The sequence below is a fragment of the Muscardinus avellanarius genome (assembly GCF_963383645.1).
Source record: "Muscardinus avellanarius genome assembly, chromosome: 2".
Taxonomy (NCBI): Eukaryota; Metazoa; Chordata; class Mammalia; order Rodentia; family Gliridae; genus Muscardinus; species Muscardinus avellanarius.
Window position 1 is genome coordinate 147240077 of NC_137787.1, and position 12947 is coordinate 147253023.

At 39.1% G+C, this 12947-nt stretch overlaps 1 protein-coding gene across 1 annotated transcript in view; it reads left to right on the forward strand.

The window, feature by feature from the left end:
- Positions 1 to 407: 407 nt before the first annotated feature.
- The window catches only part of ENOX1 (ecto-NOX disulfide-thiol exchanger 1), a gene marked incomplete at both ends in the record, with an annotated part of 265269 nt that continues 252729 nt past the window's right edge, over positions 408 to 12947 (forward strand). The window contains one exon of the mRNA XM_080719975.1: positions 408 to 465. Within this exon, the coding sequence (XP_080576101.1) occupies positions 408 to 465 (58 nt within the window). The remainder of the gene's footprint in view (positions 466 to 12947) is intronic.

The following is a 12947-nucleotide window of genomic DNA, read 5'->3' on the forward strand; positions in this document are numbered from 1 at the left end:
TTGCCTTGTAGCCTGCCTGAACGACAATGTCACTTGAAACCACAGGCTTGCTTCTAGTAGGTACCCGTTTGATCACTCCTTGACCCTTTTCCAAGAAACCTAATTTGCCCAAGGGACTCTGGCACTGGAAAGGAGTGTTTGCATCTACTTAGGGAAATGTGCCTGAAAGAGTGACTTATTTGGAACTGGGAACAGAATGGAATGGGTGGGATAGATGAGCCAGTTTAAGCAGGCAGAAAGCAACTTTGGCCCTCCTCACTCTCATAAAAGGGGCTATGAGGCAGAGTGGTTTGTGGAGTCTGGATTCAGCAAGACCCATCTCCATTCAACAAACGTTGCCTCTGTAAAATTCTTAGTCTGACAAATGCCTTAAGGCATGCCATCTCATCTTCAGTTGCACTTCTGAGATGGTGCGGATTTCTCGATTCAGCCCTGCAGACACGCTTGTAGAAACTGTTCTCCAAGGTATGTGGCCTATCTTAAACGCAGTCGTGCCCCTTAGATGGCTGCAGAACGCTTGCTGGTGTTGATGTGGCTCTGGGTTAAAGTGTTCTCTTGGTTGCCGGGAAACTTAAGTGTGATGATGCATGGATTACCCAAAGAGGAAGCTTGACTCAGCTGTACTGAGCTAAAAATGAGCCATCCATCAAAAGCAGGGAGCTGGTGTCTCATCCAAAGGAATGAAGAATGAGTCAAGGCAAATATGAAAAGAGTGGAATATTGTCACCACAAGATCCTTTTGTGCTGCTCCATTTCCTGTTTCTTCTGGTTTCTTTTCTCCTCACTTTTCTGCCAATGAACTATAGCTCATTTGTTTATAATCATAGCCTCAAGACTCATAACTCCAAACCGGCAAAGATGACAAGAAGAGAGTCTGAAAATAAATTTTAAAACTCTGATATTAGATTAATTTATGTCTTAATCTTTCTCTACTGTTTATAGTAAAAAGAAGAAAGAATGAAACCATTGACCATATTTGAAATGGCAAGGTTAAACATAAATAGAGTTCAATTTGGGTACAGAAATAGTGAGAGTTTACCTTTGCTTTTAAATTTAAATCTATCTTTGCACAATTAGCAACTTATTAAGTGACCTTTTCTTCAAAGTCTGCAAGCAATTCCCTGTTCCTGCTAATAAGAGACCATGTTTTACAAGGTCCACGTTGATTAATTGACAAATGCTGATAAAATCAGAGTCATGCTAAAATGCACAAATGCAGCATAAATTACATGTGTTCAATAATACCTCTAGTGGCTATACGTTTATGGTTTACCTTTTGATAAATACTACTGTCTTAATTGGAACATCTATTGTGGAAATTTATCTCTGAGGATGATTGTCAGGAACCATAACTAGGACCAAGAATTTTTATACGTGTCTATGGTTTTTAGCTCAATTAAAAGCATTAATTTCCATGAATATTTAAAAATAGATGCTTTATATTTTGTATAAAAGTAACACAAACACACTTTAATATGGTGCTTTAAAACTTACATATCCTTGATTGGCCCAAGTGTTCTCTATATTTCTGACAGCTTCAACTACTAAAATAAATGAATGAGTGTTCTAAACAACTAGTCTTACACCCTGCACTTAGACCACTACCTTCTTAGCCTATTGCCATCCAGCTATGATGGCAGGTGAGATGGGCTCCATTACAGGGCCTAGAGCTGGCTAGATCATGATCACATATGTTTCAAACATCAAGAACACTTGGCCAGAGCCAGATCCATGTTTTTATGTAGAAACAAATAGCTATCTACAAGGGTCTCCCAATCTTGGGCCAAACCCATAAGTCTAGAGGATCCCAGCAGAAGAATGAAGATGGGTTGGGGTTGAAAGGAACATATGTCAGGAAACAGACCATCCTTCCTCTCCCATTGTGGGCCGTACCCCTGGGGTAGATTCCCACAGTCTAGTGCCATGAGAATTCCATAGCATATAGGTTGAGGGGTCTCACCAATCTTATAGTTTTGTTTGAACTGTCCAGTTACTCTACCCCAAAGGAGCTGATAGTATCCAATCATCTCTCTTAATATTTTCAATTTGTTATTTTTTATGTATTTATACTTTTATGGTGCATTATAGTCTTACAGTCTCACTCATAATGCAGCAAGCAGTGTTAGTGACGTGCCTGCACACAGCAGTGGTGAGAAGATAGATGTTTAATAGTTATACTTGTGACTGCCAGACCTAGATGGAGATTGTATTTTTTCCAGGGGAGTTGATCAAAGATCATAATTCTAACCTGTTCATCAGAGAGCACATGGCCCTCACAGTGAACATGGAGACTGTGAAGCAGGAATAAGGGGCTATGGGATGCAGGAGTTATAGGAAATTTGAGACATGTGAGACTCAAGCTGATTTGGGGTTTTAGATCACAGTAGAGGCAGATGATAGTGCAAGCCAAGGCCAAATGGTGGGCAGGCATTGGATGGGGCTGGGGAATGGTAAGAATTCCAACTGATTGACCAGAAGGTAAGGACAGGATGACTAGGGATGGAGGTCAGAGAGAGGCAGCCAGTTAGAAGGGATCACTGCGGGCTAACAAAGTAGATGGTTTGTGAGAGCTATCAGCCCTGCAGCCTTTAATTAGTCTCAGAGATAAGGAGTGGCTGGTATGGGTTCAGCCATCATGAGATTCAGGTTGAAGAGTAGAAAACAGAGAAAACAGTAGCCCCTGAGATCTTGGGTCACAAGAAGCACAACGTGGTCTGGTACTTTAGGCCATGGCTGTGAGCAGGGCCAGCAGGCAGCATGATGAAGAATTTCTGAGTCTGGGCTCATTTTGTCCTCTCAGCCCAGACATCACTCAGTGTCTGGCACACAGCAGACACACAAGAAATATTCCACTGACCCGGCCTGGATTCTGAGATGGAGAAGGTGCCAAAATGAGGTGATTTTTATATGGTAATATAAAATCTTTTAATCAAATCTTCTGGCACTTAATGAAATGGAAAAAGAAAGCATAGAAGAAACACTCCAGAAGGAAGTTGATCATTAATTTCAATGATATCTGTTTTGTTCCAGTATTTATATCTGTTTCCCCATCCTCATTGTGGGATGGCAGTGGGTGAGAAGAGGGCCGGACTGGTATCCAACATGGAAAGTTCTCAGAGGACATGGTCAGTGTTAACCCAATGGGAGACGTTGTCCTTGTGGGAGCATTTGGAAAGAAAGAGCTTAGAAGGGCAGGGTGGAGTAATGAAAACCCTGCAGAACCCCCAGATTTCCCTGTATGGAAGGCTGCGTGGGGTACCAGTGCTTGGCCGCTGCCATGATCACCTGAAATCTCTGGCCTCTGGATGCCATTCCTTCCCCAGGAGGCTCTTTTGTGTTTATGATGACAGCTGCCAGTAAAAATGATAGGACTGAGTACCCCTGCAACCTCAATAAAAATCCCGTTGTGCTGGTGTTGTACACACAGAAAACGGTTGTAAAGCACCATCCTCTAAAAAAAAAATGCCCTACTCTTTGAATGGGATCAGCCGGGTTTAGTGAAGACCACCAGACCACTTTACAGCGACCACCACTCAGAGCCCCAAGGTCGCTGGGCTCCTCCCTCTGCTCCCCCAACCTTGTTCACTGTGTTGACACTAAATGGGGCATTGCTGTTATGCCACTAGCTCTGAAAAGCATAAATATGCAGACTCCAGAAGGAGGAAAGCATTTGCCTCGGACATAATATTGTTCCATAGAATCAGGGAATATTGCAGCTGGAAACCGCCATGGGAAATGTCTATTTTTACCTTCATTCTCTGTTCTTACCTGAGGAAACTGTGACCCCCCCCCCCAAGTTCAAGCAGGGAGTCTGCAGCAGGTCCAGAACTGGAAGCCAAGTCCCAAGTCTTCCTGAGCCCAAGGAGTCTCTGTACCCTGTCTCGGGGCCAGGCACCCAGGGAAGAGGTGTAGGCGACAAAGGAACCACCTTGTTTAATGTGGAAAAGAATAAAAGTTAAATTGCCAAGCATGTCCCCCTAAACAGAGCTAAATCCCGAAGACACGTCCTTCTTACAACTTGGATCTCCATGTAGATGGCTTGAAGAGAAATACACAGTGAACGTTATCTGGATGCTTTATTTCTTTCATGTCATTAAGCACACACATGCATTTTTTAAAAATACCAATGCATTAACTTCATTTTACTATATATGAATAAACAAAATATAAGTTCCTAGCTAACTTCAGTTTCCCTTAGGTCTTTAACTCTAGACGAGCTGGTTTTAGGCACAGCAAAGCAGGTCAAAGTCTTGTCCTCTTCTTGCTTCCAGCAGCTGTCTGCCAAGATTCTCCCAGTTAGAATCCTGGGGGCTTCCAGCCACTATCACTCTAGCTTCACTTACAACCCCATTAGAGACCAGGAATCCCCAGCCCACCTTTGTCTCTCCAGGTCCATCTGGTGGACCTTGCCCCATATCTGTCTTTCTCCCCTCTTCCCTCTCCTCTCCTCTCCTCTCCTCTCCTCTCCTCTCCTCTCCTCTCCTCTCCTCTCCTCTCCTCTTCTCTTCTCTATTTCCTTCCCTTCCTCTCTATTCATTCTCTCTCTCTCTCTCTCTCTCTCTCTCTCTCTCTCTCTCTCTCTCTCTCTCTCTCTCTCCATGGCACAGAGGGACATAATGCAACTGCAGCCAGCCTTTGTCTCCACTCCCCACCACAGTGTGATTAAGTGGCCCCAGTGCAGACAGAACAGAGTCCTTGCAGACGCCGTCATTGATAGCCCTTTGCAGACTTTCTGAGCAGATGCTCCTTCTGAAGGAGATTAATGGAGCTTGTGTTTGAAGCTGACTGAGAGGAGGCTGCAGCTTGCCATTCCTGATTGCAGCCACCACTCTCCTCACTCACCTGCCTTGTGTGTGTGTGTGGAAGCTCCTCTCCCCTCACTCTGCAGAATCCCCATTTGCTCTGTGTCCACCAAGGCACTTGCAGTCCTCTTCTTCTTACTGTACATACTTTCCTAAGCTGTCAGAGTCGTTAGGAGCAGAACAGGCCAGTCAGAAAGAAAGCATCTGGATTGAGATTTTTGCTCTGTTTTCCACACTGCAAACTTAAACTGTCTGGAAGTAAGACACTTTTCAAAGTCTAATTTGAAACAAGCTATATGAGCTGATGTGTTTTCTCTCTTCCCTGCCTGCTCTAATCTCATTCATCCTGAGGTCTCTGCTTTGATAGCACCTCCTCTGCTGAGCTTGCAAGCCCCCATGCCCATGTCCCCTTCCAGGGTCCTCACTGTTCTGTGCTCCCAAAGTATTTTACCCGTACCACTAGAATAAAGCACTAATCTCTAGTATAGTATGACCAGTTATGTATGTGTGTGTGTATGTATATATGTCTGACCTGCCAGACCAGCTGTGGACAACGGGGGTAGTTGATGGTGCCTGATTGATCTTGTAGCATTTGCATAGAACATTGCAGATTATATGCAATGGGAGCCCTATACATATTTATAGTGTGAAATCAAATTATGTCAGCACCAACTCTTTTAATATAAGGGTATTGAGCTTTCAGAAGGTACATCAAGTAAAGTGTACTTTAAAAGTCATAGTCTTCTGAAATATGCTGAAGACTTAAATTTTTGTATTCTTATTTTAATAAGAAAATGTTATGTGAAACTAGGCATATATTTCCATGTATATGGAGATACTGGCCATTCATTTGCTCCCCACATTTAAGTAAGTCAGAATTTTTGTCACAGATGAACTTTGTTGTATGCAAAAGAGGTATACTGGAAAAGTTGTATACAAATCTAATACCTATAAATTATATATTAAGCTAAATTGAAGAAGCTGATTAAAAAAACCATTTTTCCAAGCAACGAATGCTTTTCTAAAGAAAATAATTTCTGAAGTTATCACAGAATTTGTCTTTTACCGAGCAGGATTTTTCCCTAAAGTGATAATGTCACTTTTGTATTCTCCAGACATTAACTTCATTCCGGCCCATTGTATATTTAAATCACTGAACTTATTTCTAAGAACATTTTAACTTATACAACAGATAGTCTTGGCTTACTAAAGTTAATAACTCCTCTCACTGTCACAAAATTGGTAGATATCATGTATTTCTGCTTCATTTAATAAAAAATCACTTGTGTGGACATTTAATGATTTTAACACAAATCTTACTTGAAGGATCACTATACTATACTCTTGATTTGTGAGAACTGAGGGCAGATGTGAATGCATGTGCAGAGCAGGATATAGAAAAGGACACCAGGCATAAATCTTAGCAAAATACTTATCGTCCGAAGAACCAAAAATGTTGTGCCTGAAATCCAAGATTTATTTGAGTTTTATTGAAATGTTTATATTCCCCCCCCCCATTTGATTGATCTAAAGAGAATAGAAGAGAGGTGTGGAGTGGTGTGTGGGTTTGGGGATATTGTCATCAGAGTCAACAGGGAGTGAGTTGGTTTGTGAGTGTCCCCTTATTTCAGAACACAGGGTCACCGCTGCCTCTTCCCCTGCCTCCCAGTGGGGCACAGCAGAGGTCTTTTAATAATGCATTCACTGAGTTGAAAATAACTACGTATTTAACACATCCTCAGCATGTATCACGTGGGAAGTCCAGTACTGTTAGACTGAGGTTCTGCTGAACATCAATAAAACACTCCAGTGTTGACCTTTATCGGTAAACAATACTAGAAATGTTGAATGCCTTTAAAATTCAAATGCAGCGTTTAAAATGTGTTCTCATTTTCATGGACAGCTGAGACCTGCCTGTACTAATACCCAGTTAATCTGAGGTCTGGAAAGAGCTTGAGAATCCATCAGACTCAGTACATCTATGCTTGTTTTAGGCTCCATGTATAGAGGCTCTTGGGCCCTGTTCTGTTCAATTCTCCCCCAGCCGCCATAGATGTTTTAATTTCCCAGGAGATCTTTTTCATTTCTGAGTATTTGTACCATAACATTACATTTGGATCAACATCTATGCCTCTCCCCAATTTTACTTAAGAAGTAAAGCTGATCTTTATTTATTAGAAATTATTTTAAACATAGATATGCCCCCTTCGGTCTCTACTTTATAAAATATCTTCTCACGCCTAAGAATATCTAACCTTGTTGTGAGAGCTTGGCTAACTGTTATTACCTGTTTGGTAACACATAGAACAGAGTAGCTGACTAGAGATTGAATTTACCCAAAGGTGACTGTACCCAGCAGACCCACAGCTCTGCTCTGGTGCAGGAAGGTTCTGAGAGAGGCTCTAGGTGGAAGAGCTGCATCTGTCCTGTTCAACTGGATTCAGATTTTAAATGTGCTCAAAAACAGAATGCTCACTTCTAGCCCAAAGCCTGTAGTGGTCACCCAAGCATAGTGAATGTGCCAGGAAATAGTCCTGTTTTATTCTCCCTTATTTCCCTTCTCTTTGTTTTATTTCTCATGCCTGTCATCTTTCCTGTTTGGACAGTGGAAGTAACCATGATAAATGTAATAATCCAAGCTATGCTACTGATTAGAAAAAGACATAGCCCTTGTAAGAAATGACATATGTACATTTAGCTTAGTGTAATGTAATTTTCAATTAGCTAACTGGAGTACTGCTTAATAGGAAATCCTTTTGTGATTAAAACTGGAAGTGGAAAAAAGAAAGTAGTATAAAAACAAATTTGCATCATAGAATTTAGTGAATATTTGATGTAATATGAAATCATTCCAATTTCTTAAGCTTACATTTATACATCCAGGACTATGTAATGACTGCTGATCTTAAGAATGATTATCTGAATATATCAGAATTAAGAGAAATCAATAATTCTCTAGTCTGTCTTTCATGATGAACATTTTTGAAGTATGCTGGTTATTTTGTAAAATCTCTTTGATTTTGGTTTGTCTAATGTTCTCCCATGATTAAATTGAGTTATACAATTTGTCAAGAATATCACAGGGGTATATAACCTTTTCAGTGTATCTTATCAACAGGCATATCATGTTACTGTGGTCTTATTATCACTTTCAACATGTTTGATAACATTAATTGAAATATATTTCCTTATCAAAATATATTACTAATCAGGGCATAGAATTCTATCATTCAGAGGATGGAGGTTCATATTTAATATTTAATGAAAATATATTTTCTAAATGTAACAGGTATTTGCACCTGGATAAAAATGATACTTCAGTGATTTTTATTGTAATTAACACTATTAACAATATTCCAGTTTTAGTCATACATATAAAATTGCTCTGATTTTTGGTGTCTTGATAAATAAAATACTGTTTGGGGGAGAGGGAAGTGAAAGGATATGTGTGACTATATATAGCAACTAGTTAATAGCTTGGCAAAATTTAGGTAAAGTAGGATTCTGATTTTGATAGTTTTTTGAATAAAGAAAACAAATTAAATTTTGGGATAGTAAAATGTCAAAGAATCATGAATTCAATATTCTAATACACACTGTCAGCAAATTTTAAAATTTCAAACATAAAAATCCATTGATAATCACAGTAAATGCAGATATTTTTATCAGGTCTTGCATTTGAAATTAGCCACCTATTTCCACTTTTTTTAAACTATCCCATTAATATGTACTTTAGATTTTCCACTAATTTGTATTTTCATTCAGTTTTTTTTTTACCTATGACAGACTTGATTATTAGACATAAATGATATGAATGCCCCCAGATTCATATGGCTTCAAGGCTAAAGCTTTGTAGATCTAAACAAAGAATAGGGTTTAAATTGTATTTCTCTGGCTCAATACATGTGCCTATTTGATCCATACTTTTAATTTGCTATTTTGATGTAAGGGGCCTATTATATATCATCAGTGTTCTGAGAACCAAAGTATATCCTTAAGGTAAAACAAAACAAAACAGACTCTAAAAATGTCTTACCTGTTACTTTATGTTTTTGATTATGAGCCCCATTTCTGGCTCTGTAATATACTCATGGACAGGTCTGAACGCATATTGAAAGTGATACAATGTGGCCTAAAATTTTTCATAAGAAAAGACAGCCTCATTAATTCATGAAACACCTGTGTTTTGCTAGGTGGCTGCTGAATACACAATAGTGAATGAACAAAAGGAAAAGAATGTCTGCCTGAATGAAACAATATTCTAGTAGAAGAAATAAACATTGAGGAAAAAGTAAATGGGGAAAATATCTATTTACAAGTGCACAAAAATACAAAATTAAAAAGCAAGTTACTGTAGGAAAGCACCTTCATCAGAAACAAAAGCAGTGTAAGAAAAGATTCAACAAGTAAGCCAACAATCGCTCAGACAGTGCTCTACTGGAGTGGAAGCCAGAAATGCTACAACACCACATTCCTGTACCCTTAAGCCTGGAGACTTGAGAGACCAGCTTGCAGACTTCCCACCCAACATTGACTATAGAAGGTCAAACTGCTTTTAATTAGAAAACTTCCAGAAGCCTTCTCTCCTTTTTTATTTTTAATTGATTTATTGAACTATTATTTATTGACTGTGCACCACAGTGGCCGGCAAATTTTAATGCACATTAAAACTACCTTTAGAGCTGGTTTTTTTTTTTTTTTTTTTTAATGCTTGGAACATCTCCTTTTGATTGAGACCAGGCATATACATTTGTCAAAACCTACGCCATCCCTGCAATCCCAATGTCCATCAGAGGTTGAGAACCCTATATGCCAGGCACACATGCCAGCTTTGTGACTACAGAGAGATTCGAATGGCCACCTGGGGGACAGACATGCTCTTGTTGATTAGATAAATTTAGTATTAAAGAATTTGATTGCTCTATACAAAGCTCATGTTTTTCTCCCAAACTAAATTTATCCTTTAACTGATCTTGCCCCATGGGTAACTGGTTTTAATTTTACCCAGTGCCCTGAGTGAAAAACCTAGAAATAGTTTTTGGTTTGGGTCAATTTCTTTGCCTCTTTTGTTTTACATCATTGAACTCCTTTTGTTATTGGTGCATATCAATTATGCAGAAGAGTGGGTTTCCTTGTGACATCCTGTGGCACCCCTGTGGCTTACTTAACTCCATCACACTTGTCACCCCCCCCACCTCTCTGTGCCAGTCCTTCACCAGGTCCATCTATTCTGCATCCAGAGTCTTTCCTCATTTGCATTGCCTCATCTCGCCTGGTCTCTAGTAATTACCTGCAGACAGGTGAGCCTATCAGGAGCCCGTGTCCCTATAGAACTCACCCTCCACTTTGCTGTAGGAATCACTGTTCTAAATTCCACATTTCATCAGGTCCTCACAATTTAAAATGCTCTGGTAGGTCCCCATTGCCTGTCAAAGTATTGTTTCTTCCCATGGCCTATATTTGCAGCATTGTTACCTAGCCTTTCGCCATTTGCATCAGAAACTCCAGCCAAACCAAAATGCTCACTTTCTGTATCATGCCATGTGCTTTTCACACCCACATGCTTTTGACCCGTGTTGCTGATGCCAAACATCTTTTTATTCTTCTGTAATTTCCCTACTGGCCAACTCTCACCTTTATTCATCCTTCAAGAAAATCTAAAATTGCCATCCCTGGCAAAGTTAATTGGTTTTTGTCTGTGTTTTTTTCTATTAACTTGTGTTTTAATTAATTTACCCACTTATCTACATACCTGTCTGTATACTGACCTATCTATCCAGACCTCCTTTCTTTGGAGTGAGTTTCCTGTTTGCCCAGAGCTTAAAATGGTGCTGTGCAGAGTAGTCGTTAACTAAATATTCACTGAATGGAAGGGAAAAGGAATGAATAAACAGTGTATGATAACCCATACCCACTTGTCCTCATTCCGTTCTTTGGAGTATTACCTAACTGAGCTAGTCCATCTTTTATATCCTCTTTCTAATATGTGAAGATCACTCTCATCCTTCATCTTTATTACCCAGCTAGTAAGTTGTCATTCTAAAGCTGTCACCAACTCTTTGGAATTCCAATGTCATTATAGACCATTTCTAAAATTGCACTAAGTTCTTAACATCAAATGCTGGAATCCTGGTAAATTTGCTCCAAACTCAGGTTTTTCAGAAAGGAAAGTGGGAAGCATTTGACCTTGTGTCAAGTCGTGTTTGGCCTGGAATCGTGGTTTCTGTTGGCCTATTCTGAGAATATGTGATGTTGGCGCTCATATTCTCCTTCTCATTACTCTCCCACCAACCTCAGGCTAAAAGTCCATGCTACACTGTTTATTCCATCTTTCCCAATTTAACAATGCTTTTGCTTGCAGGGGAAAACACAAAGTGAACATTGAACAGTTCTGCTATCTTTTGCTGCAGCTTGCTGTTAATGGCTCTCCCCAAAGGTGTTGCTGTTTTTCTTCTTCAGCTATTTTAAAATATGTTCTATGTACTACCTTTAGTGTTTGTTCCAAAATATCTGATCCTAGGCCTTCTGGATTTAGGTTTTTCCAGTGTTCCTCTAGTAATTTTAACCATAAACTTGTGATTGTCTTTACTATTGTGTCATCATTTCAATTTTTAACTCATCCTTTCAGAATCAAATTCATCATGAAGTTCTTGTAATGATAGAGACTTCTATACTGTCAATCCCACGTTTCCTTTCACTTAGGTTATGACTACCTAGTTATAAAATCAAAATTTTACATTTCTGAGTTTCTTAATATCTCCTATGCTCGTTAGGGATGTTAACTTATGTATTCATAGCATACTTATATTTCTCTGAACTTTAAAAATGTTTTTCATTAGTCACTGGTGTGGATCTGATTAGAATTAATGTTCTTTGTCCTCATTATTATGAACTCTTGGCTGTTTAGTAATTTTCCTCCAAGAGTCCTGTCATATTTGTGTTGTTATTGATTTTTTGCAGCTAGTCAATGTGAAGGATATTATATAGTTCTTCCTTATCATCAAAGGTTGTGAACAGACTCTAGTCATTCTTATCTTGGTTTAATTAAAACATTGTAAATCTGCTCTCCATGACGTTATTTAAAGCTCTCTTAAACACACAGTATTTTGTATATTGTTCCAGTCCCTTGGTTAATGAATTCTGAGATTCCTTTCGGTGCTATAAAAATGTATTTTATTTTCCTTCAACTAAAATGATCTCCTTTATGTTTTGAACAGTAAACCCTAGTTTTAGCATTTCATGAGTTGGTAAGTGCATGTTTATATTGTCAACACTTTCCTAATCTTTTCAGGCTATCTTTTGTAAAGAGACTCACTTTAGTTTTCTGGTTTATAAACCAGCATCTTTATGTTAGAAAATATTATACGTAGGAGACACAAATTTAAATCCCTTGGCATTTTTCTCAAAGCAACATTATAAAGAATAAAACTATCATTGTCATTTCATACATACAGAGACCAATATAATGTGAATAACTTCACAGAAATGTAAGATGGCAGAGAGGCAGCTCCATCTCCTTAGCAGGCTCCAGAGCTCCAGATCACACACCCTTGTGTCCTGGTCCTTAAGTGAGCTGCTTTTCCACTCTCCCCCTTTTTCCCACTGATGGTGTTTTTATCCTTTGAGACTCAGCCCATATTCTGCTGCTAGTGGTTTTCCCCTGATACCTCAGATGAAAATAACATCTTTCTTCTCCCTTAACCATACCCTTATATAATAAATGCTTTTATGAGTCTTTTTTTCACCATCTAGTGACTGATCTCCTCAATGTTCTGGAGACTCATCATTTTATGAAAAGAGACCGATTAGTGGCAGAATTCTGTTTCCTAACCACCATATAAAAGAAAGCATACCTAACAAAAGCTTTCAAAATCCCAACAGCATGTGAGCATTTTGTATGTTTTTAAAACAGAAATGAAATATGTATGTGATATGAGTACCATTAGTTTTATTTCTGAAGCATATGAGACATAATTATCCCTATACATTTCCAAAGTCCTAGGTGTCATTTGTTTTAGGATCCATGTTAAAGGATGGTGCTAAGAAGAACCTAATGTTGGCCACAGTGGTCAGCAACTGTGCAGAGAAGGTGTCACCAGGACTTCACAGGAGGAGCTGGCCTTTCTCACCTGTCGAAAAAGTAGA